The sequence below is a fragment of the Salarias fasciatus genome, chromosome 10 (assembly GCF_902148845.1).
Source record: "Salarias fasciatus chromosome 10, fSalaFa1.1, whole genome shotgun sequence".
NCBI lineage: Eukaryota > Metazoa > Chordata > Actinopteri > Blenniiformes > Blenniidae > Salarias > Salarias fasciatus.
Window position 1 is genome coordinate 25487384 of NC_043754.1, and position 26511 is coordinate 25513894.

The 26511-nt window shown below is 49.3% G+C and overlaps 1 protein-coding gene across 1 annotated transcript in view; it reads left to right on the forward strand.

Annotated features, from left to right (window-relative positions):
* LOC115395480 (polypeptide N-acetylgalactosaminyltransferase 10) overlaps positions 1-26511 on the forward strand; it is a 64481-nt gene that overhangs the window by 24540 nt on the left and 13430 nt on the right. The window contains exons 2-6 of the mRNA XM_030101047.1: positions 4220-4322; positions 5580-5718; positions 9643-9809; positions 19928-20113; positions 21003-21186. Coding sequence (XP_029956907.1) covers positions 4220-4322; positions 5580-5718; positions 9643-9809; positions 19928-20113; positions 21003-21186 — 779 coding nt within the window. The remainder of the gene's footprint in view (positions 1-4219; positions 4323-5579; positions 5719-9642; positions 9810-19927; positions 20114-21002; positions 21187-26511) is intronic.

Here is a 26511-nt window from a genome sequence, read left to right on the forward strand (position 1 = left end):
CAGTGTTATGTCCTTTACTTTTCAGAATGTTTGGACAAAAATTCAATTGTTGCTTTTCGGTTTGGCAAGATTGGAGCCTCTTGTGGGCTGGTTTTGGCCCACAGACCTTATGTTTGACACTCCATATCCTAGATGGTGTTGATAACGAATGGCGTTACATTCAGTCATTCCATATCTGGTATTTCAGTCCAAGTCTGAAGCACCGAAGCTGCAAAATCAAGATTAAAACAAAACAAATAGAAACATTAAGAAAGTCAACATCTGCTCCAGCTGCTGCTGCGAGTCAGAAAACATTCTGTCTGGAACCACCAAACAAATCCCAACGCTGGTCTTAATTTAATTTATCAGTGATTATACTGCAGAACATCATGTCGTGTTGAATTTCAGATGGCAGCAGACTGTGTGTGTGTGTGTGTGTGTGTGTGTGTGTGTGTGTGTGTGTGTGTGTGTGTGTGTGTGTGTGTGTGTGTGTGTGTGGTGTGTGGTGTGTGTGTGTTACCCTCCACCAGTGCTCAGACACGCCGGCTAATTGGCCGAAGACGACGGATTCGTGGCCGACACCTGAGCTCACACACACACCTGGACGGCGGCGACACACACAGCGTGCTCACATCGTGCAGCGACGCTCTCAGTCTGCCGTTTTTATGAATCGGTGTCCGAACGCCGAGCGACTCGCGGCCTTTTGACTCCAGTGAAACAGACCAGTGAAGGGCTGCACTGAATGTAATGAGGGACGGCGGCGGCGTCCGGAGTGGAAGGAGGCCTGGTTCCGTTAGAGGAAGACCACAGTCTGCTGCTGAGACACAGACTTGGTTTCATGTAGCGAGGCGCCGTTGTCGCTTTTTGAATGCATGAATAATAAGCTTCAGCTCCCGGCCCATAAGTGAAGGAGTCACATTATTACTACTGCAACAACACGGCATCAACAGGGTGAAACTAACCAGTCTCACCCCGGGATAACCCAGCCTGGCTCCCGATGAATGGGTGAACAATCCAGCGCTTAGTGAATTCTGCTTCACAATGAGAGGAAGAGCCCGCTTAGGGTTGGGTATCGTTAAGAATCAACAGTATCTCTAGTTACATCGATCTGATACTCACAGTAGTCTTATCCGCACTTCTTTTTTAGTTTTGATTTTATTTACGTCTTTAATAGAGCTGTCAAAAGATACATTTTTTTAATCGCAATTAATTGCTTGATTTCCATAGTTATCCACAATTATTGGGGCTTTGAATAGCATTGTTTAAATTGTGCTGTATAGCATTTCAAGGCAGCTTTCAGTTCAACAGTTGAATTTAAATTCCTTGTTGGAGTTTCAGCATGACGACTTTCCTGCAGCCACTGGTTTCTGACCAGAGCGTCTTGATCTGGAATCAAACAGTTTCCTTTTTCACCTTGTTGGATTTTCTTTCAAAATAAAGTGAAATGTAGACCAACTTAATACAATGTCTACGTTACAAATACAGTTTCCAAACTAAAAAAAAAAAGCACTAAAAAAAAAATCTTTAGTCATTCCTACATTAATTAGTCCCGAGTAATGTGATTCACTTTGACAACCCGAGTATTTAAATAACATTTTTTATAAAAAAAAAAAAAGAGTATCGAAAGTTTAAAAAAATTTAAACTTCAGTTAGTGACTTTTATTTTGAAAAAATAAAATCCGTGCTTTTTTCCAACATTTAGTTTTGTTTTTTTCCCCCTGCATTGTTAAACCTTTGTTAAGGCGTTTTCATTCACCGTCCTGCTGGTCTGTGGAAAAGTGATGTTGTTTAAAACTGGTCTGTGCTTCAGAAACGGCTGTTCTAACGTTCCGTTAAAAGAACCGTTACTGTTGGAGCTCATTGATCCTCCGGCATTTAAAAACTTCCCCCAGGCCTCGTTCAGCGCCGCGGCTCGGTCCTCTTCACCAGTCGTACTTTAACCATGTTGAACATGAAGCATCGCTGGTTGCATGTAGCATGTAGCATGTTTTGTTGTCAAGGTCATCAATAACACGATTTTACCCAGAAAGGAGAAGTGAGTAAAGCCGTGTTGTGGAGATTACTGCCCAGGATTACTGTCACTGCCCAGAGAAGCAGGGTATATCGCTCCTTTGAAGCAGGGCTGCTCTGGACGCCCCCCGCTGGCGGAACGGCAGGAAGCGTCCATTGTGATGAACTGATGGGGATTGTTTAACGGGGAGTTGGCAGCGCTTCATTAGCGGCTCAGGTAAAAAAAAGAGAGAAAAAAAAAAAGCTGGTGGAAAAGCACTCGCTTTCAGCCAAGCCTGCTTGACCCATCACTGCTTCTGGCAGTTTGGCGCGTTTCCACAGAAAAAGCCTCAGCTCGCCGAGTCCGTTTACTCGTCTTCTCTCGCTTTTTTACACACAGCCTCCATCTGTTCCCCGACTTTATTCCGTCTTACTCTTTTACTGTCGGTCTCAATTACCTCCCCTCATTTCGGCGTCCGCCCACATTCTGCCTCCACAAAGTTAAACATGTGCACATATTAGCCAGAAAGTTTCCCCGTCTCCTTGTCTTGTTTTTCAAGGTCTTGTTGAGCAGCAGGAAAAGCCCCAGAGGAATATCATGGCGATGTGCGCTGAAATTTTAATCAGGAGGAAATGGGGCGGCACAATCTCGCTTCTTTTTAGTATAAATGTGCACAGATGGACTCTTGCTGCCTGTCAGGTCCGTGTGTGACGCGGGGAGGGTGTCTGCTCCAGAGAGAAACGGGAGCTGTGGGGTCACGGGGGTCGGGGAGAAGCGAGGGAAGACGACAGGAAGCAAAGAAAGACCAAGACGATCTGCTGGGATTTTCTTTTTTTATTTCATTCAAGGCCTTAAATCTCAGTGCGCGCTGAGGACAGTCGTTTGTCACACCAGCAGGCGGAGGCCGGCCTGCCGGATGGAGGAGGAGCGTCCGTCGGTGCGTTTGGATCAGGACCAGCAGCTTCTAATGTCGCCGCTGACATTTCCTCATCTCGGGCTGTCGTCAACCTTACCTGCATGGAGACGTTGGGGCGTTGAGTGGAGTGTGTGTTTTGGCTTCAACGGCCTCCACTTCCGAACGTCGCAGCCGATCCGTCAGATATCGAGAATCCTCATGCGCGTGGCGGTCGCTTCAGTCAAAGTCATACCACCGCACATGAGTTGATCACGCCGGGTCGTCGTCCGCCCGGCCGACGGCGTGGTTAATAACCCGTGGTATATCATGCAGTCGGTGGTGCCATTTGTTACCAGAGTGTTTCACTAATTGCCTCCTCGAACGGAGCTAATTATGACTCCATTGTGCTGTGATCCTGTAATTCACGGCGCCGAGTCACTGGAAGTTGCCGAGTGTTCAGAATGAGTAAGTGGCAGAAGAAGCGGCCTCCGACTTTGTATGCGCAGCGGCGGCGTATATCTGTCTCTACGTGTGTGGTTGTGTGTGTGTGAGCAGAGTTGTGTATCACAGCATTGATATTCTACTCACAAGGTTGTCAAGCATGAAATAGAAGAGTACACTTTTTGTGGATAAACTCTGCTAGAGAGCGGGAGTTGATGCTCCGGAGAAATCGGCCCGCCGACACGGACGGCGACGGGAGCGTCTTAAAGGCCTCCTGAAACAAAAAGTACATTTCCACACTTTTTATCTGGCGTCTCTGAAATAATAGCTCATTTAGCACCTGAACTGTGCCGAGTAATTCCCAGAAAAAGGTTGATATTTGATCCGATTTCTGCCTCGTCTCTTCCTGGTTTATTCTGAATTACTGGATTTTTCCGAATGCTGCTTCTGACAGTAAGATCAGATCCAGAACAAGGATCCTCTAATTTCACACACAATATGCAGACCTTGTTTAAGTGGGTCTTTACTAAGTCTTACTGTGCTCGTCGTCTTGTTTTTAGAGACTGGGGTGATGTAGATGTGAGATGTTGAGCAAGACACTGAACCCCAAACTGCTCCCGATGGCCGAACTGAGCGCCTCTCAGTGGCAGCCGCCTCCGTTAATGGGTGAATGTAGGTGTAAATGATGTTGTGAAGCCTCCTGAGAAATGGCTGTAAGTGAGGAACTGGACTCCAGGGACCATGATGGTGTCTCCTCAATCAGTCAGAAGTAGAAATGCTAACTGTTCCTGCGAGGCATGTTCAATGCGTCCATGCCCTTCTCTGACTCACTGCTGTTGTCCTTTAAAGCAGATCAGAACTCCGGAGTGTGTAAACGTAGCAGCGTCCGTGACGGTCCGCTTGTTTCTCCACAGATGGTGAATCGGCAGGGGAAGGACGCTCCGATGGGACGCGACGTCACGCAGAGGAAAGACTGGCACGACTACGAGGCGATCCGCCGAGACGCCGCCCGATCCGGTGCGTCCAGACCTTTCAACACTCCTCTTCTCCGTGAGCTTTACCAGGGTTTCTGCCCCGCAACGACAGACCGCGATCGTAGATCCGACAAGACACCACAGCGAAGACGAACCCTGATGGACGCACGCTCTCATGGAAGCACACATGAAGGGTCTTAAAATAAACCCGGGCAGTTTCTGGGTTTTTTAAGAAACCTCGTAGGGCCTTTTCAAGCTAACACTGAAAACCTTCAGTGTGTTTTCGGTGTTTGTTTACATGTTAACTGTACTCAACTTGCATTTTTATTTGAAACGCCGCTTAAACCAGGCTCAGTAGGACTGGCTTCGTAGTCTCCAGTCTCATTCCACAGTTTTTCATGTAAAGATGGCAGAAAGTCATTGAACTTCGCATTGATACATGAGTGTCTCGGCTTATCAGACATCATTGAATCTATGAGTTCTTCATTTTGAACTCTGCTGTGATGGCTTCTCCTCCTCCTTTATCCGAGGTTCAGTCCTCCGTGCTGAGACTCTCCTGGAGAACTGGAACGATCCAGATTTCATTCTGCAGAAAACCGCTGAGTTTTAGACCTCATGTTTTACCTCATTCAATCTCATTTAATCTATTGAAGTCTTTCATTTTGGCTCCGCTCATGAAACATTGATAAAGTTTAAACATGATTTCAGTGGCACTGATCCATTTGATGCCATGTAAAATTTTCCGTTTTCACTTGAAAACATGGTGCAAACAGGGCATTGTGACGTGGAGAAAGGGGAAGATAAAGTCACTGAAGCTGTCATAGCAGCAATGAACAGACCATTATCCTGAATGCTGCAATGAGAGACTATTATTCATTTAAAACCCAGCCGGCAGTTCTCCTTATCAGAGGTGAATTCCTGGGATACCCGTCCCAAAGGTATTATCAGCGTTATTTCCTCTCTATTGAGTTTTCCCCGCACTGGCTTTTCAAAAAATTCTTTCAAACGCCTTGAAACCCGTCTGCCCTCCGAGAAAAAACCGCTGTGGCGTGTTTGCTTTGGTGGAACATGAGGATATTTTTGTTGGAGCGGTGCTCTTTGTTCGGGCTGTTGAAGAACGGGAAACAGTCGCTGGCCGGCTCGTTGTGGGCCTCAAGGCGCATTATCCCTCCTTCACGCAGTTTAAACCTTGATTCTCTTAATGATGTTATGCCAGGAAGTGGGGCCACAACACACACACACACACACACACAGTTCTGGTTTTAGAGTAGTGCTGATGCGGTGTGTGTGTGTCCTGCAGGTAACGGCGAGCAGGGGAAGGCGTTCCCCCTGACGGACGCTGACCGGGTGGACCAGGCCTATCGGGAAAACGGCTTCAACATTTACGTCAGCGACCGGATTTCGCTCAACCGCTCCGTCCCCGACATCCGGCACCCGAAGTGAGTTCCGCCGGTCCTCCAGCGGCGAAGTCAGGACTGAGGCTGGGAAGACGTTGGTGATCGCCATGACTCTAGACTGAAACTGGAGTTATGTCAGTCAGCTCGTAGGTTTGCACAGATTGTAAAAACTCTGTAATCTATACAGAAGCTTAATACTCCAGATCTGCCCCAAGACCAGGTTTTCAAGGTCCTAGTCTCAATTTTGGCAGCTTGAAGTCATGATCTCAGGATGTTCTGGTCTTGGTCCTGGTCTCGATTTAGTCCCTGCCCCTTAAAAATCTTGCTCATGGTCTTGGTCTTGGACCTGGGTTGTTCTTGGTCTTGATTCAGTTTTGTCCCGTAAAATCTTGGTCTTGGGTTACCAGTGAAGATAGTCTTGTAAAACTCACCTTTTTTGCTCGTAGCTGAGTTTATGTTTGTGAGCCGGTTAACTCCTTCAGCTCTGTGTTTTCTGCTTCGTCCGGATGGAACCGATCTGAGGTGTTAGGACAACAGGGCCGATATCAGGAACGTGGTGTTCTGCCGTACTGTGAAATGACGACAAGAAGAAAATCTATCCTCCAGCTGTAAAAAGGGCCGAAGGTTTCCAATAACCTCAGGTCAACACTGCCATTTCATCCACTACACATAAATAAATGGAGCGTGCGCGTCTGTGTGAGCGGATTCATCTGAACGGGGCAGGACCGGCGCCACGGCGGACAAAAGTATGCAGCTTTTCTTTCTGGCCAAAGACTGCAGCAGGTTATTTCACAGATTGGCACTCCATCAAGTGTAGAGGAAAAATGAATCACCTGCTGCAGTCTTCAGTTGGATTGAAAACCTGCAGACTCCGAGCCTTTCGTGGCAGATGGCGGCTGTTCCCACTAAAAACAGGCTTGGATATTGGATGTGAGGGCGGGCCGGCTCCAGGGCAGCAGGAAGGAGCCGGGGCTTACGAAGCTTGATCGTTTTCTGACTGCTCATGAAAATGTCATTTCTGCTCATGTTTGGGCCACGTCGGGATCAGCGACGGCGTTCTGCACGAGTCCAAAGAGCCTTAAACCAAAATCCAGAATACGCTCGTCCCCAGGGTTACATGGTCTCCCTCACTCGTTTCAAAACGCTTCATTGTGTTTTCATTTCAGAAAAATGCCGTGCTTCAAACGTTCTGAACACAGTGTCGTTAGCATGACGGGCCATGAGGTGGCGCTGTTGCTTGTTCTTGTAATGAAGCTGCCCATGTGCACGCAGACGATAAGGAAGTCAGAATGTCTGTGAGTGCACGGACGTTCTTCTGGACAGAGGATGAACTGGAAGTGCCAGGAGAGTCGGGGCTGGGGGTCCTGGCGGTCGTGGGGTTCATGTTTGAAGGAAGCTGGCTTCCCTGTGAACTGCTGAGCCACTTCCTGTAGGTTTTGCCACTGGTTCTGCTGGTAGCACAGACTCCAGCGGAGAGCGCTCTGCGTTGCAGTGTAAACGGGCCATTGGCTGCAGACCTGGGGCAGCTTTGACTTTAACAAACCCACAGGAACACAAACGACCAGAAGTCCTGGAAGGCCTGAAGGCAGAGCTCTGGAGGCTTTCTTCAGCTGATTTCACGGAGCTGAAAGCTGAAAGCAGCCGTGTTTGCAGGACTTGTTGTGCTGTACGACTTGAAAGAGGGAAAAAGAAAGAAAACATCCCCAGTCTGAAATGTTCACCTGATGAAATCCCCGAGCAACGGAGAGCGAGCAGCAGCCGGCCGGCCGGGCACACAGGGTGAACGTGCAACAAGGAAGTCTTGGAAAGACGTGATCTCACGTTTCAGGAAGGTGTGATATTCACTTTGAAATCGGAACGTTTAATCACGGCGCGGCAGCAGAAACTAGAGGAGACCTTTCCACACCAACGCCTCTTTCCTGAAAACTACAGCAAAGCATCAAATGTGACAAATCTGCAAGAAACGGTGAATTAACCGCAGAGCAAATGGAAGACCACTGCTTTCTCTCTTTCTTTCTTCTTCAATGTGTGGCCGTGTCAGCCCAGATCATCCTCCTCCTGTGGCCAAAGTGGAGTCAGGAGCGTCTTTTTTTAAAGCCTGAAGGTCTGTTCCTGCAGCAGTGAACTCAGCCCGGCGCCGAAAACCCGTGGAACCTGCAGGAAGTGTCCTCTGAGTCTGGTTCTGCAGGAACTGTCCTCTGAGTCTGGTTCTGCAGGAAGTGTCCTCTGGGTCTGGTTCTGCAGGAGGTGTCCTCTCAGTCTGGTTCTGCGGGTTTCTTCCTGTAAAACGGTTTTTCTTTCCTTCGTCCACTTGTTCGTGTGGAATTGTTGTTTTTCTCTAAAAATGCTGTGATAACGTGTTTTTGGCGCCATAGAAATGGAGTCTAACTGACTGAAATTGGGTCTGGGAGTTTCAGGATGGTGACCGTCAGTGGTCGTAATGATTTGGCTGATCTGTGCGGTCTGGTCGCGTCTCTGTTTGCTGGCCTGGCGCTGTGGACGTGTGACGCCGGTGTACATTCAGCGGGACGTGGCTGCGGGGGAACAGGGCGAGCCATGTGGGCTGGCGGCGGACGGCTGGACCGCCTCCAGCTCCACTATAAATACCGGCAGCAGGCCCGGCGGGCCCGGCTGACCCCGTCCGTCTCAGATCAGCCTCCAGCGCTCTCTCTCTCTCCACTGACAGCAGCCTTGTTTTCTTCTCTTTCTTCGCCGTGGCGTTCATGCGGGAGCCGAGGTCTCCTCAGGACGGCGCTTCATGTTTCCTGAGCGTCCTCACAGCTGCCGTCACACGTCCCTCACCTCGCGTTCGCCGGGTCCGTCGGATTATCGCTTCGTCGCGGGGATCCGCGGCGCCTCCTCGTCGCCGTGCAGCTGCATCGGCGCACGAGGCGAGCGATCAGCGCTCTGCTGCACGGATTTTAAAGTGTTTTCCAGGCTTCCAAGGTGGAACTTCTTGACAACGCTTCGTTTCTGTGAAGACTTCCGTTTGATGCAGTCACTCCTGCAAAAGAGGCCAAAACAAGTACTGAGTGCAAATGAACATACTTTCCAGAAGTCTTACCTTTTTGTTTGAAATGTGCTTTTTTTTTAACATAATTTTGGCGTTTTAATCGTCTCTAAACCATCATCATCAAATAAAGGCTTGAAATATGTCATGAGCCTTTGTTGTATATGTTCATCATCCAAATGTAAAACATGCAAAGTGTGTGTTTTTGCTCTATTCAGAGGAGGAGGAGGAGGAGGAGGAGGAGGAAGGGGGGGCAGACTGACTCCCAGGCTCTCAGGAGCTGATTGACATGACGGAGACAAAGCGAGACAGTGTGAGGGAGTGGGAGCAGCGAGACGGGCCTGGGAGATAATTACCGTCTCTACAGATTCCCCTCCTGGTCTCAGAGGGCGAGCGAGGGGGAGGAGGGGGGAGGAGGGGGGAGGAAGGACCAGCCAGCAGGTGGTATGCTTCATTAGATCTTATTACAGAAGCAACACAGCGTCGGGCCGGCGGCTGCAGCAGGTAAAGGGCATCGTCACGGGGTTCAGCAGATTCACTCCCCCTCCGTCAATTAGCATCTCAAGCCTTTAAATAATGAGTCCAGCTCAGAGACACTCCCAGTCCACGGCCCACATCTCCAGGAAATCTGTGGTTTTTGCTTTAGCGCTGCTCAGGCGTCGCTGTTACGGTTCTTTTTCATCTTATTGGCCTGTTTTTCTTGCCTATTTAGTCTTTTTTGAATGATATATTTTGAATATGTTCTGTTTGGTTTATTTTTTCTGGGTGATGTACATCTACTCTGTAGCTTCACTGTTGTTTCTACGTTCATCAGATTTGACAGTTAAGTCGGCTTTCAGCTTCTTGTCGCACATTCAACCAGTGTTTCACTGCGAAGCTGTAAAGGAGGAGATACTGCGCAAGCTTAATGCCATGATGTGCTTTTCCTGTGTGTGTGTGTGTGTGTGTGTGTGCAGCTGTAAAAAGAAGCTGTACTTGGAGAAGCTGCCCAACACCAGCGTCATCATCCCGTTCCATAACGAGGGCTGGTCGTCTCTGCTGAGGACCGTCCACAGCGTGCTGAACCGCTCTCCTCCACAGCTCATCGCAGAGGTCATCCTGGTGGACGACTTCAGCGACAAGGGTACGACACACACACACACACACACACACACACACACACACACACACACACCCGTGCACGAGTGTGGGCGTTCACTTTTTCCTCAGATTTGTTGCTGCTTAACTGAAAATTCAGGGAATCGATGCTTCTTCGCTTCTTTAACACCTGAGTCTGACTCCTTCTCACACATAAACACATAAACACACACTAACACACTGACCAGCTGCTCCTCTGCACACACACACACACAGAACCCTGAGTCGACCGCTGGCCTCCATGTATGTGGAGGAAGCGCTGAGTCAGGGTTTCTCAGCCGTGTGCCGCCGGCCGGAGAGCGCCTGGCAGCGGCGAGCTTCCTGCTTCGCTCCTCCAGGTGGCGCTTTTCCTGTCTCACGTGGAGACGCCATGACGCTCTGCGTCGTCGTCCTCGGCTCTCTCACCGCTGACTGAGAAGATTAACATTTGATGAGATGTTTTTCTCGTCTTCATTAGCGCCCGGCGTCCTCGGCGCCGTCTCAGGAGCAGCCTCCTGCTCCCTCCTTTCCTCCCATGAATAATGCGTCCACACCTGACGCTTTCTGTTCATCTGCTGTGGAGGAAAGTTCGAGCGGTGACCTTTGACCCGGCGTGGGCGTCCTGTGCTTTAGGGAGAGCTGGTCTGAGACGGTGGAGGATCGCGAGGGTCGGAAGAGGCTGTTTATTCCCGCCGTGCTTCGCTTCCCTCTGCAGCCTGCTGTTTGTTCTCTCTCCAGAAGGATCCGTCAACAAATCTCACTCCTGATTTTACTTTATTTTAAACTGAATAATTTTTCCAGATCAACTGTCTGAAATGTTTTCATTATTCCAGCGATGTCCAATACTGTATTTTCTCGTCTTCGGAGCCGCTGCGGGTCCTGGAACTGGGCCGTGCTGTGAGCTAACGCTAGCGCTAGCTGCTGCTCTGGGTCAGAACGCTCTCCAGCGGAGTGACGGCCGGCGGGCTGGAGCTCGCCTCGGAAGTCGCACCGCGACTGTTGTTGCCAAACTCTGCCGTCTGTTGAAGGAAGTGTGTTCACACTCCTCCTGCTCAAGCTGTCGCCGTGTGTGTGTGACGCCGCGAGGAAAACTCACCTGTGATTTCACACACACCGGATTCATTCTCAGTTCCGCCCACGAACACACAGGACCAGAAAGAGAGCAGGACGACAGCCCATAATATTTACATTCATCTGTCTGCTGTGTGTGTGTGTGTGTGTGTGTGTGTGTGTGTGTTACAGTTCACTGAAGCAGGACTGACTGACTCAGAAAACACTAAAACCTGCTGCTGCTGCCTTCTCTCTTTCCTGAAGGTCCTCCGTCTCATCCCTCTCTCTCCGTCTCATCCCTCTCTCTCCGTCTCATCTCTCCGTCTCATCCCTCTCTGTCTGTCCCTCATCTCTCCGTCTCTGCTGTCCGTCCCTCTCATATCCGATCTCTCGTCTTCTGCTGTCGTGTTGTTTCTGTCATTTCCACTTTCATGTTTCACACATCTGACTGCTTCCTGACATCTGCTGTGTGTGTGTGTGTGTGTGTGTGTGTGTGTGTGTGTGTGTGTGCGTGTGCGTGTGCGTGTGCGTGTGCGCGTGTGTGTGTGTGTGCGTGTTCTAATGATGCTTTCCTCACTGATATTCTATAAACTCTCCTCCTGTTTTCATTCGGTCTTCCTGTCTCGGTCTCGTCACATTTTGTGTCTTTCTGGATTTCCTCATCGTCTTTAATGGTGGACTCCGTCTGTTTGTAAAGTTATCTGTTTTAATCATTCATCACATTCCGTTAGGTTGAGTCTGGAGGTGAAACAGACTGGATCAGCCTCGTGTCTGGGTTTGAGCAGTGGCAGTACGGTGCTGGTACTACCTCCCGTAAGGTCAGGGAGTGTCCGCCGCTCTTCATCCGTCCTTCTGCCTGCTCTTCATTTTCCCGTCCTGTCTCCTCCTGGACGGCCATATGTGGGATCAGTGGGAGTGATGTCTGTCTCTCCCGGACTCGGATCAGGTCCTCGGTCTCTCTGCGGGTGGCCGCTGTTCCTGTTGGTCGCCGCGTCGCTCGTCTCCGGCTAATCTTCACCGGCCTGGACGAGTCTGATCAGACGGAGACGGCTGGCAGCGAAACGTCGGCTTCCGCTGTCCGTCCCGACGGATTCCCAGTCTCTTTACACCACAGTGGAGCTCAGAGTCTCTGAAACGCTACTTTTTCAAAATAATTCCCAAGGCGGAACTTTTTGAAAACCCTCAGGCTCCGTTGACTTACACAACCGCCGCGGTTCTGCTAACGGGTTCTCTCTGATTGTGAAGGGGTTCCATTGTTAATGTTTACAATGTATTGTTGTCTGCAGTGTGTGTGTGGTTCCATTAGAAGAACAACCAACAGCACCCACTAGTGGCCTAACAGGCTCCCTACATGGTTTTCAAAACATTTCCTTGAAAACAAGAAACTTTTCTGAAAGGAAAACATCTTTTTTCTTGGAGCGTCGCGCCAACAGGGCCTCAATCGGATTCCTCTTTTTTTTTTCTTCCAATATTCCCCGCTGACATTCAACAATCATAACAGTGGAGATCTATCATAAGGAGCCATTCCTTTCCTCCGCTGCAGCATCAATAGAGGATAATGCGATGGAGCCGCTGCAGCTACCTGCTGGGTTTTGATTAAAGGCTATGACTGAAAGAAACACCTCCTTCTTTTTTTCTGTGATTTCTGTTGCTCAAATATGTTGCTTCTAGCCCCCAAAATGAAAGCTTTCTTCTGCGGATGAAAGGAAAGCATCAAATGAGCTGTCATTTCCTGCGTCGGGTTGATTACTCAGCGCAGGACCGCTCACACTTTGTTGGCAACCTGGTAAAAAAACAACCGGGGTTTCTGTTTTTCTCTGTTTGGTGTTAACCTGAATCAAAACTCACAGAGCTAGTGGACGAGTTAGAGGAGGAAGATGCTCTATAATCTGGATGTTAGAGGAGGAAGATGCTCTATAATCTGGAGGTTAGAGGAGGAAGATGCTCTATAATCTGGATGTTAGAGGAGGAAGATGCTCTATAATCTGGATGTTGGAGGAGGAAGATGCTCTATAATCTGGATGTTAGAGGAGGAAGATGCTCTATAATCTGGATGTTAGAGGGAGGAAGATGCTCTATAATCTGGATGTTAGAGGAGGAAGATGCTCTATAATCTGGATGTTAGAGGAGGAAGATGCTCTATAATCTGGATGTTGGAGGAGGAAGATGCTCTATAATCTGGATGTTGGAGGAGGAAGATGCTCTATAATCTGGATGTTAGAGGAGGAAGATGCTCTATAATCTAGAAGAGGAAGATGCTCTATAATCTGGATGTTGGAGGAGGAAGATGCTCTATAATCTGGAGGCTACAGGAGGAAGATGCTCTATAATTTGGAGGCTAGAGGAGGAAGATGCTCTATAATCTGGATGTTGGAGGAGGAAGATGCTCTATAATCTGGATGCTAGAAGAGGAAGATGCTCTATAATCTGGATGCTAGAAGAGGAAGATGCTCTGTAATCTGGATGCTGGAGGAGGAAGATGCTCTATAATCTGGAGGCTAGAGGAGGAAGATGCTCTATAATCTGGATGTTGGAGGAGGAAGATGCTCTATAATCTGGATGTTAGAGGAGGAAGATGCTCTATAATCTGGATGTTAGAGGAGGAAGATGCTCTATAATCTGGATGTTAGAGGGAGGAAGATGCTCTATAATCTGGATGTTGGAGGAGGAAGATGCTCTATAATCTGGATGTTGGAGGAGGAAGATGCTCTATAATCTGGATGTTGGAGGAGGAAGATGCTCTATAATCTGGATGTTGGAGGAGGAAGATGCTCTATAATCTGGATGTTGGAGGAGGAAGATGCTCTATAATCTGGATGTTGGAGGAGGAAGATGCTCTATCTAACATTCCAGATGCCGACTGCAGCTCTGAATGTTTTCATGATCTATGTAATCTGTGTCTCAGATCTGATGACTTCCAGAATGTTTCCTAATCCCTCGTCCAATAGAAATGCTCAGTTAAATCCACAAGTCCCGCCCCCATCCCACGGATGCAGTTCAGTGTTGGAGGATGTTTCCATAGCAACAGATGACATGTTTGTTTAAATATCTCTCCAAAATCTGATTCAGGGATTTTTTTTTTGAAGCTGCACGCTCCAGCCTTATTTCTCTTTTTTCTTTTTTCTGGTGGGTGAAGTCGTTTCCTTTCATTTGTCTTCTGTGGCATATTGTTGCGCTCAGACGTCTTCACGGCGGAGTGTGATTAAAGTGGGGACAGTGCGAGTCCAGAAGCATCCATCATGGTTAACTGAGCTCGGGGACGGAGACGGCCCCTCTCAGCAGGACCACCGCGGCACGCCTCCCTCGCCGTCACCCTCCTCCTGATGGATGGCCTGATTACTCCCTCCGCCGCCTGCTGGGATCAATTAGACAGCTGTCTGGGAAAAACAGTGGAAACAGATTTATTTCATGTTCTAACGAGAAAAGACAAAACAAGATGGCGACTGTAGCCTGTAGACTCAGCTATGGAGATTTAATCTGGAACTATTCTAACAAAATCCTCTCGTAATCCCACTGCGTACCATCAGGTGGTGCTATCGTCCGACAGCAGAAGAAACAGGAAGTGATTGTGAAACCAGTGAGTTGAGATTGCTGGACGCAGTGTGTCCGCTGGGGGAGGTGGAGTTCTTCTCCTGGGTCCCTCCAACAGGAAGAGTCGTGTGTTTGAGCTGAAGCGGTGACTTTGAATGGCCTCTCTGTGTGAGACGGCGTAACTTTACTGGATCTACAAACCATCTGCAGGAAAAGCCCAACACATGCTCGCTCTCTATCCAGCCCCGCACCCCCCGTCTGCACAGTTCCCTTTTTTTTTCCCAGTCAATGCAAGAGGGATTTTCAATTCAATTAACCTCAAATTACAGTGGATCCAATATGGCATCCAAATCTTGTCTTTCCAAGGTGCTGGATTACTTCCCAGAAGTCTTGGCGCCACACCAAAGCACCAAGCTGCTAATTTATTCCTCCAAAATATTCGGCTGCTCCTGTGAACTCCATCGCACATCCCTCCCCGTTCCAGCCCGCTGCCAGGCTGGGAACATCTGAAGCGCCGCTTTTTCTTTTTTTTTTTTTAGGTTTTGTTTTGTTTTGCAGCCGTCATTAAAAACGCGGAGGATGCTGAGGGAGAGTCTGTGATGAGAGAAGCAGATTTTTCATCCCCTAAAGCAACACACCCCTGTTTTCTCCTCATCGCACAAGACACACACAGCTTAAACGGCGGCTGATCAGAGATGGATTACAGATGTGCGCTTTGCCGTCGCGTCACGAGGTGATGAAAGCGAGAAAAGAGAGACGGGGCGAATCATTCCATGTGTCTGCCTGCGAGCTCAGCTCACCGCGCTCCAGAGCCGCTTTAGCATCGCTATCAGAGCAGCAGGATGCATGTTTACACCTGCGTTTGGGTGTTTTCTCTTCCAGCTCCCTCGATTTGTCACCGGAGTTCAGATGCTTTTCATTGGGACCAGCAGAGGGACCGATCTGGCCCCGGACCACCCCTGATCTGGCCCCGGTCCCACCCCGGCCCCGCCCTGGTCCGACCTGCCTGATGCCCCGTTTACATGATGGCAGCATTTAGAAAACGGCGTAGTTAGCAGCGCGGTTTCTCTCCGTCTGCGCCGCAGACAGACCTTTGTTCTCCTCGCCGCTGAAAGCCTCTTCTTTCAATTAGCAGCCTGGACTGCGTCTGTGCTCACCAGGAAAAGCTGCTAACCCACTGAAACAAGTCCTCTGCTCGGAAAGTGCCTCATTTCTCTCCCCGGCTTTATGGTTAACTTGCTTTTATGAGTGTTTTGCTGTTAAAACTGAAGCCATTAAGCTGACAGAACGCCGCCTCTTCCCTCTGTAATGGATGCTAATGACGATCCTTTGAGAGCCGATTCTGATTCTCAACATAAACTTCAATTAGGCAGAAATAATAATAAGGATAATAATAATTTAAGGTTTTAAGGAAGACGAGGCGCGATGTGTTTAACGTCTGTCAAGTGCTGATAAAACAGGAGGAGGGAAGAAAGGAAGTTATCCTAAAAGACAACATTGCCCAGCATGCCGTTTTCTTTCCACCTCTGGACCCTGGACCCCCGCCCCGCCTCTCCTTCCTCCAGGTTGTCATTAGAGCGTCCCTCCCTCCGTCTCGCTCATCGTCTGGGTGTGGGTGGATGCAGACGGGCCTTGGTGGGTTCGGCTGCTCCGTCACCGAGCCGCTGTCAGCCGCCTCATTAGCGCCGTCCGCAGGGACCAGGCGTCCGAGTCCGTCCCGTCCACCGAGGACGACTCGTCGGTGATGGCAGCGATCAACGGGAGCCGTCTTTATAACGGAGCTGCTGATCGGATGTTTCCAATAATCAATCAGTGGACAATAAAGTCTCAAGACCAAACATCCTGACTGATCCAGTCACTCCCGTATGAAGCTGGAACGGTTTCAGAAACTGACAGTGTTTTGATATTCAGCGACATTTTTTTTTTTCCATTTTCACTTCAACTAAGAATTTTCGTACATTTTCAACATTAAGTAAACAATTTAGTTTGTTTAAATAAAATCACCAAAGTATGACTGAATTAGTTTCCAATATCTGTTAATTTTATTTGATTCTATTAATCTGTCGTAATCCCTTGATTAAGAATTACAAAAAAAAAAACTTTATTTATCGTTACGGGTCTTAACTTCAGTAAAACTCGTTTCTCTGTTTTATTTCCTCGGCCGTCCGGCTGCTGAGAGGCTGAGTGAGGAGAGTGTTCTCTGGATGAAGTTTTCTGTTCCTTTTCCGGGAGTTGGCTGACTGTCAGGCCTGCACTCTCCACAGGAGGCGGTTATCGCCGCGCTGACATTTCCCACCTCTCTAACGCATGAAGACGTTCTTCAGACTCCGGCTCCTCGTCCCGATCGGAGGCTGAGAGCCGATAAAACCGCCTCATTACAGGCTTCTCTTGAACCTGCGCCCTAATCGCTGCCCTCGCTCGCCGCCTGGAGAAGGTGCCTTCTGCTATCGGGCCGTTCGCAGCTCACGGCCGACCCGGGAAGGTCAGCCTCATTACCCGGCCCGGGTTGACGGGGGTCACGGAGGACTTGATAGACTTTAAGGTGCGCGGCTCTCGTCTGCTGCCATTCGCACTTCATCTCGCTCCTCTTCCTCTTCAGAGACGTGGCTTCCTGCTGCTTTCTGCTTCACTTCGTTATCTCCACGTTGGTCCATGTGACGCCGTGTCCCCCGTGGTCTGCGTCCTTCCCCTCACAGTCCAGTCCAGTCCAGTCTCGCCCTGATGAGTCACACCACAGCGGTTGTCCTTCCCGTCCCGGCTGAACCACCTGTCCGGTGACTCAGGTCGTTGGACGTGACCCAGCCGTCGATACCGTCTGAGCCCATAATCATGTTCTGGATTTCACTTTCTAATAATGACTAATGTGTTTGCCGACACCGGCCTGCTCTCATTACCGTGATTTATTGCCCCGCCGGATTCTGGCAATCCAGAAGCGCCATATTCCAATTTCTCCGGGTTTGAATTAACCGGTGGTAATTAGACGCTGTAACCTTTGCTGCTCCTCTTCTCCGGCTCTGAATGTGCCGTACACGCCATGCAAATGTCCATTGTTTAATCCGGCCGTCCGTCATTAGGCGGGTTGTGCGAGTGTCGCGGCGTGCGGGCCAAAGGTCCGGCTTCAATCAGCCCCCCGCCGGTTAATGGCTAATGGGCTGATTTATTGCCGCGTTCTGGAGGTGAGGGCCGGCCTTTTCCTCTGATATCCACACTGACCCTCCAGAGCCCGAAGCTATTGTCCCCCGTCTCAGCCGGCAGCGTCTCGCCATGCTGTGAGTCACTAGTTAGTCCACAGTGTGGATCCAGGACGAACCGCATGGACGTGGTTTTACTAGAGTTTCTTTAGAAACCGTGTTTGAAGCAGTGTTTCTGCCGTTGCCGTTCAGAAACGTTTTTAGAAAGAAGAGGAATGTGTTGAGCTGTTGTAAAAGGGGCCTTAGTGTCTCTGGAAGGCTGGATTAGCGTCCTGGGGAGTGAGCCGTCTCTTGTTTCTAATTGGAGCCGGACCACTCGAGGCAGCGGCGGTGGAAGCTCAGCCGTCGGAGAGCTGGGTGACAGCCTGACAGACAGCAGCCCTCACTGCGCTCTTGATTACTGCCCGCCTGTAATTTGCTTTGCTCTGCTTTAATAACGTGTGATGGGATCCGCTCTCGTCCGAACGCCGGTCTCTGGAGGCCGGAGCGTCGCCGGGGCTGACTGGAGGAGACGGGCTGTCATTTACTGCAGCTCATTAAAAATAAATCACCAGCGAGAGGAAAGAGTGCGGAGGAGGGAGCGGGGCTGACGGCCAGACCCGCCGGGCCGGGGCTTCTGTTGGTCCTGGACTCTCCGGCCGTCGATCACGTCTCAGAAGTTCGTCCCCCAGAGGCACCTGGGAGGAAGGATGGAGGCAGAGATCAAGATTAACGCAGGAAGCCAGATAAAGACGTTCGGCTCGGCGCATCAGAAGCTGCAGTTTAGGATGCCGCCTTCCCTCCATCCTCTCTCTGATATGCGCCACCCAATTAGCCGTTGGGGGGGGGGCTCGCTGTGTGACAGTCGGCCATTTGTACCACGCTCCATCGACAAGGAACACTGACAGAGCGGATATTTTATTAATGCCGGGACTCCTTCTGTATTCTAACAGTGGCAGCTTCTTTCTACTCCTTTGCTTGTTCCTCTTTGTTTCGAGATGGCCTGGCGATACGAGCGCTGAAGAAAATATGAAGATGATTTATAGACGCGATTTGGTTTTACTGGACAGTCTCTGATGGTAAAACGGCGCTCAGGCTGTTGGCGTGACTGTGCGGTGGCTTTGAGGCTTCATGGCCTGCAGAATATCACTATCAGCAGTTAAAACACAATCTGACTGATCGCTCGGGCTCACAAAGACTCCAGTTTGTCTTACTTTGAAAAGCAATTATTAGACTTGGGAACCGAATTAAAGGATAAAGCTGCCACTATCTTATCTTTTAATTATTACCACACACAAAAAAAGAGAAACCAACAAGGTTTAACAAGTAAAAGACACTTTATTGCTTCTGAGAATTCAGTATCTGCAGAGACTTTTGATTTTACAAAAAGATATCGCAGTGAAAGAACAAGCAAACCAAAACACCAAACTGTGCATCTGCTCTCTGTTAGAAGACTGCGTCTATTAAAATCAGCCAGTTCAGTTCAAACTTTATTTGTATAGCTGTGAATGCAACACTATTCCAGGAAAAACTCAGAGGAGACTTCCTGCAGAGCCAGGCTGTGCTGGAGCCAGTAGAGTTGAATCGAATCAGTCCATGGACAGTATGAGATGAAGACTCGGTTGAATCTCAGCAGACGTCATCCTGACATCGCCGTGGCTCCACGGTCAGTTCATGGTCCTGTCAAAAGTGAGCAGGAAGATTTACAGGCTGCGTTTATGCTGGGATTGATTCCTGCGATGACAGATGTGAACCCAGACTGGAGCCGTCCGTCTGGCTGATCTCTGCCTTCTTTTAACCTTCATCAGACGGTGGTTTCTCACCTTCAGCTGTATTTGGGTACGTACCAGGCCTTGTTCGTCTGGCGTTGGACCTGTACGAGCTTTATCAACATCCGGCTCGCCGTGAGCCCCCCATGTTCTAGCGGGATTCTCTCACAGGGCATTGTGGGTTTTGGTAATGTTATCATGTTTTTTTTTTTAAGACTTTATGGCCTGGCATTAGGAGGTGCAGCTTTAGTTGTTTTTCTTTGCTGTGTTTGGCTCCTTCCTCTTGAGGGGAACATTCCGTCTAATGGCTGCAGTGAAGCCGGTGAAACGCCGAGGCTTCCCGGTCCGGATGAGCCGGTGCTGTGAAGATGTGCGTCCTGCAGGGGAACATTCCAGGTCTGCAGCATGTGGCGGCGGCAGATGTCTGCTTTGATAGCGATCGCTAATGGCTCGGTCTTCTTTGTTCCTGCAGCGTCGCCATTTGTGAAGCGGCGCCCGGTCCGTGCCGCCGGTCCCCGCCTCACCTGATGTGTTCAGCCAGAGGAAATGAAGAGGCTTCACGCCGACGCCGCCTCACACCCTCCGCTGTCTTCTTCTGCTTTCAGAGCACCTCAAGGCGGCGCTGGAGGAGTACATGATGCGGCTGCCGAAGGTCCGCATCCTGAGGACCAAGAAGAGGGAGGGCCTGATCAGGACGCGGCTGCTGGGCGCCGCCGCCGCGAAGGGGGAGGTCATCACCTTCCTGGACTCCCACTGCGAGGCCAACGTCAACTGGCTGCCTCCCATGCTGGGTGAGCGACAGAGCGGGAGCTCCGAGTCAGGACCAGACGTGGTTTTCAGCTACAAGTTCCATCATTTTTTGACCTAATCTCATGAAACCAAAACCTCACTGAAACTCAAACTGTCCTGAATACAGTCTTTACTAGCTGCGGGTTCTCATTGCAAGAGAGTCGAGCAGCTAATTAGCATTTTTAAGTCGCCTCCAAACACGGTCAGAATGTCATTTTTAAGGTTTAGAAAGTTCCTGAACAGCTCAGAGTGATCAGGGAACACCTCGGTAGACTTGGTGGCTGTCACGGTGTTTATTGGGCGTGAGGGATGACATGGAGCTGGTATCAGTTACTGAAGACGTTGAATAAAGCCTCCTGCAGCTCCGAGTGATGTATGTTTACCGTCATGTAGCGCTCGTTACGGAGCAATATGTGGAGTGGGTATCTCACTCATCACTCATTCATCACTCTGAAATCCTTTCTGTCAGCATTATTAAGGCCATCCGTCTTTACATGTGTCCATCGTCCACTAGCGCTTTGGTCTTTGGGTTATTAGCAGCTGTAGAGTCACCAAATCACCGACTGGAGCAGGAAGACAGACTTCCCTGGAACCCGGAGCCCGTGGATTAGAAGTATGTAGGGACTGAGGAGACGAGGAAGACAGAAAACCCAACAGGAGAAGTCCATTTTCAGGCCCAGTCTGACATTTCAGATGAAGGTATCGGCTGACGTGCTTTGAAATGTCAGACGTCTTGGCGTGTCTGAGCTGTGAAAACGGCGTTTCCTTTGACGCCCGCCGTCTTCTTCAGTTCAAGAAGGTCTCTCTCTCTCTCTCTCTCTCTCTCTCTCTCTCTCTCTCTCTCTCTCTCTCTCTCTCTCTGCATCGCCTCCTCCATCTGCACCTCCTCAGATCGAATCGCCCAGAACAGAAAGACCATCGTGTGTCCCATGATCGACGTCATCGACCACGACAACTTCGGCTACGAGACGCAGGCGGGCGACGCCATGCGGGGCGCCTTCGACTGGGAGATGTACTACAAGCGGATCCCCATCCCGGCCGAGCTGCAGAAGAGCGACCCCAGCGAGCCCTTCGAGTGAGTCCAGCCCTGTCCCGGTTGTGCCGGTCCCTCGTGAGGCCCGGTTTGTGCCACGTTTCAAGTGAAACTGCATCATGTTCACTTGAAAAACGTCTTTTCTTTTCGTGTCAGTGTTTTGGAAACGATGTCGATTTCCAGAGAATCAAAGTAGACGGTGAGGAAGCTGCAGTTAGCATGCCGCGCCGTGTCGGACTGCTAGCAGTGCCTGGTCGGCCCGTTCAGGCCGAGACGGTATTATTTATCTCGAGACTCTGATCCTGATTGGACGGAGGAGATCCTGCCGTGGAAGAAGACGGCTGGTGGCTTCAGATTCTAGATCTGCAACTCGACACAGGAATGGAAGATAACATGTCTTAGCCGTTGGTGTTTTTTGGTGGTGATTTCACCTAAAATGAAGAATTGAAATAGAAAAACTAATATTGTGAATAACTGAACTGTGAAAAGGGAAAGACAGTGGCACCGTGTCGTTTCATTCATCAGAAACATCTTGACGACCGTCCTGAATGATATTAATGAGCGATCGTTATAAAGCTGCAGACTGAGTGCTTTTTTATTATTCCCTCAGGAGCATTCTCAGATAAATAGAACTACGGTAAATATCATTACATTCAAACAGGTTGAACCATATGGTCGTTTTCAACACTGTACTCTATTTTTTTCCCCCCAAATTTCACCTGTTTCAACATTTTTTTAATAAATTTGTCACAAATGGAGACAAAGCGGTGCGGCTGATCAGACACACACACACACACACACACACACACACCCCGCTGCCACGCCGTCCTCACATGTGAAGGTAACCTTACACTAATGGACGTCTGAATAAATAAGAATGTGTTTGTGATGCCAGACGCTCCATTTGTGAGGCTTGAAGGATGAGTAGGGCTGCATTTGTGGGAGTCCCGGTGCCAGCGGCGTCCGGGATGGCGGGGTGGGGGGGGGGGGGGGGGGGGGGGGGGGGGGGGTACAGTGTAGGTGAAGCCAGGGCAGGTTTCTGCGATACTGGAGGATAAGCAGCTGAAGACAGACGGAGCGAGCGGCAGAACAATCAGAATCAATCCTCATTTGGTGAATTAGCCTGCTCTTCTTTAGCCCAATGAAATGACCTTCATCAGAGCAAATCCAATTTGAGTCGCAAAGATTTTCATTTTCATTCTGATTGACATTGCTGCAGCGGAGAATGAGGCTCGGTGGGACGGCAGAAATCCATCTCCGCGGTGTGTGTGTGTGTGTGTGTGTGCATGGTTTTATCCCCTCTTCTCTTTTGTCGGTACCGTCACCTCTCAGTTCTTTTCATTCTCACCCCCCCCCCCTCACCCCCTCCTCCTCCTCCTCCTCTGGGCTTCAGCCTTTCATTCAGGCTTTGACTCACCTCCCTCAAGGTCAGCAGCCTCAAACAGACACTCTCAGCTCCAGCTTCTCTAATTGAATCTAAATTGTAAGTAAAACTGATGGATGGCTGAGTGCAGGGAGCCACGTGTCAGCGGCACAGGAAGTAACACGCTATCAAGAAACTTCTTCCTTTTTCACCCAGTATCTTAATGTGGTCATCCAATCAATCAGAGGCTTTGGAGGTAGCATTAGCATTAGCATTAGCATTAGCATTAACATGCTAGTCGCTGTTGAGTGGAGCTGCTCCACATCTGACTAACAAATCGTGGTACGGTAGTTCAGATGATGAGAGCGAATATGATCTGAAATAATTCAAGATTTCAGAAACTTTATCGAACCCCAGTGGGGAAGTGTAGTCAGGTAATCACGAACATTTACGCAGATGATGTCGCCTTTATGCTTTGGAATGAGCTCTGCCAGATAACAGTGCTCTCTCTCTTGCCCCTGCCTGCAGTTTGTTTGAGTTTTCCTTCACTTTGTGCCTTCGGCTATCGGGTATAAAATAATCACATATTATTTTAGTCTGTTGTTTACATCTGGGTTAAAAATAACATGAAAATACATCAGATTAAAACATAAATACTGGTATTGGTGCTCGGTGTCATCAGGAAGCTAAAGGTCAATACTTGCACTCCTTTAGGAAAGTGTTATTGATGAATCCCTCTGAGAGTGTGAACAGTGTGCTGTAGACACACAGCTGTGTGTGTGTGTGTGTGTGTGTGTGTTATTCAGACGACCTAAATGAAGGAATAATCACTGCTCGGAGCAGTAACTGCAGTTTCCAAGAGGAGAGTCCTGATCCTGAAGAACTCTGCCCTCCTCCCAGGACGCTGTGACGGCGGCTAAATTAGCATTTGCTTTAAGAAACTCTTAATAGTTGAGAGAAGAGTACAAATCCGATTGCTCTCCACAGTTAAACACAGGGCTGCTTTCCGGCGGAGCGTTTTTCTGGTTGCGGTCTGAACTGTCGAGGTCAGTGGAGTCGATGCTGGTCAATATTAATTCAGTGGAGCTGCGCGCCGCCTCAAAGTACAAGTCTGGCTCGTACTGTGGAAATCCAATTTGCCACTGTATTTCCAACGTGATTTTCTGCTCCAGAAAGAGATAAAATGTCACGTCGGAGCGCTTAGGGGAGGTCGTTACAGAGTCGCCCGCCGTCTCCCCGCCGCTTTCTCCTCTCGCAAACTTTGGCTGCACTTGTTTGTGGCGAGCGTCCTTCAGGTCGATGTTCATCTTGTAGCCCACGGTGTGTGTGATCAGGAGGCGCCGGCGTGGGGTCCCGACGCCGCCAGATGGTCTGACGCGGCACTCTTTCACCGTGAGTGTGTGTGTGTGTGTGTTTAGCGCGGCTGGGAGGCTCAGCGCTGCCTCCAGGTAAATGTCAGCGTCAGCAGGCCGACGCCGCCACTTTGCTGACGCCGTCAGTTCTTTTCACATTTTACTCGCTGCACTTTTTTTTTCTATTTTTTAATGCAAGCTGGAACGTCTTCCTGAGTGGATGTTTATGTAAATGGTTTTCAACCTGCGGTGCGGGCCCTGTTCTGGGAGCGCGGCGAGGCAGTGGCAGATCCCAGACCTGTTTGAGCCTCGGTCCTCCCCTGCTTCATACGGAGGCATTTCCCTGAAATGATGATAATGACAGTACCTCCCGTGTCTCTGTCTTTTGTGTGAGCGGCGGCCGCTCCAGCGCCGGAACGCAGCCGAGCGGCCGCCCAGCGCCGCGGCGCCGGCTCCGAGGTGACTTTGGGTCGACTCATTATCATTTTAAATTGGCTGCTACGAGGCTGCAGGTGCTTCTCTCTGCCGATGAGCGCTGCCTGGCAGCCTGACAGAAGAGAAATATTTAGCTGACATCTGTTGTTTGCGGAGCGGTTGATGGTGAATACTGACGTGAACACTTCAGCCTCTCCAGAAAGCAAAACTCCTACGGCTCTGTCAGATGGCCGGGAAGGGAAATGAGAGATTTGGCAGATTCAAGCAGGGATTCAGTCAGATTCAGTCAGACTGACGTCGCTGTTATTGGCAACTGCCCCCACCTACCCCGTCCTGCCCCCTCCTGCCCCCTCCTGCCCCCACCTACCTCCAGTTACCCCCGTCCCCCCCTAGCAGCAGGATCAGTGATGGGGCGTGACGGTAAAAGCTTCCTGTTGGTCAGGAAATGAGCAGAGCGTCCTAAAGGAGGCTCAAAACAGGTTTAATCAACCTGAAATTCAGAAATCACCCAGCATGAGTGCGTCCCAGCTCGCAGATCGCCACTGCAATGAACACAATAAAATGAATGACCGAGTTTGGTTTGTTAGTCTCCTCGAACCGGCAGAACGTTGTAACCTCAATAGAGGTTAGATGATTTATGGGAAAAAACTGATGGAGTTAATCCCAGGAAAGAAGCGCTGGTTTTTTCCCCAATAAAATGTAATCCCGGCGAATGGGAATTTAAATGCACGCTTTCAAAATGAAGCGTCTGTTCGCAGCCCGGTCCCGTTCCAGATCCAGTAGTCATCCCTCCAGAACTTCTTCACCCTTATTTTATATGTTCTACATTCATTGTACCGTTGAGTAAAAATGGTTTTTATGTTTTTATACTTAATCTGCTTTATTTGATGTAGGTCAGTAAAACGTTGAGCTAATCTCTGCTTCTACAGTTGTAGTCCAGGTTTTTATTTCCCCCCCATGCCGTCCAGCTCAGCTTCATAGATGTTTTGTATTTCTGGGTTTCCTCTAAACACACCGACTTCCTCAAGCGGCGGTGTTCAAACCGTGGCTCGGGGGCTGGATGAGAGTTTCTGCTGGTGACCAGAAGCGACGGCGTGATGAACCACGGCAGCTCGGAGCCGAAGCTTCCCGGCCCGCGGCTCTGCGCTCTGGATGTCTTCGCTGAGCGGGGGAAGCGTTGGACTCCTGTCTGAACGCCGCCCGGTCTCTTCTTTCCCGCGGCAGATTGCCTTTAGCTGCAGAGACGACGTAGAAACGCGGCCCAGCAGAAGTGTTGCTGCCCTGTTAGATTGAAGTGTAGCTGCTGCCCTGAGCGCCGGCCCAGAGGGGTGTTGGTTTCCTCCCTCCAGTGAGCAGGAGCTAACTATCTCCACCCCGCCGTGCTAAGCTCACACTCTCAGCGGACCGTAGCCTCCATCAGCATTATGAACACACACACACACACACACACACACACACACACACACTCACGGGATTGGTTTAATATTCTGTTTTTTAGAACTCACATCTGACGAAGATGTTTGTTTTTGTATAATCTGTCCAGACTATTCTAAACACGTCTCACATTAAATCACACAGAACGAAACATTTGAAAATTCCTCAGTCTCAATCCCCACGTCAGAGTTTTTACTGGTAATCTGGAAATAATACTCAGTTCATACATAAATATTTATCAAACTGTCTACCTTTGTCTCATTTATAGATTAAATTTGAAGCAATATTCACGTTTTCTTCAGTTAACTTCACTCATAGTGGAGCTGTAGCAGCATTCAGGCGTCCCTCAGTGACACCTAGTGGCCGTACCTTGTATTACGTGTTCCTCCTCAGTGGTGATTTATTTCTTGGATCGTCACATCTTTAACTGCATGTTGTTATTTTCTGAGGACACATTCTAAAGTCCGGGGCTTCTGGTCCATCTGATGGTCCATCTAAATTTTTTTTATCTTGCTTTTGTTTCCTTTATTTGTACCAATCTGCGTGAAAACTGCTCTGAATAAAGTTCTTTCAAACTTGTGGAGCTTTGTGGCGGATTGTTAAAACTCTTGTAAACAATGACAAAGATTTCTCTTTTTCTCTGAGCTTGGGTTATTTTATCCTCTGCTTTGTAAAAACTTCTTTCTCCAAAGTTCAACTGATTAATGATTTGTTTTTAAAGACAAATAGTAATACATAATGAAAACTTTGGTATTCTAGATAAACACAGAACTATGAAACCAG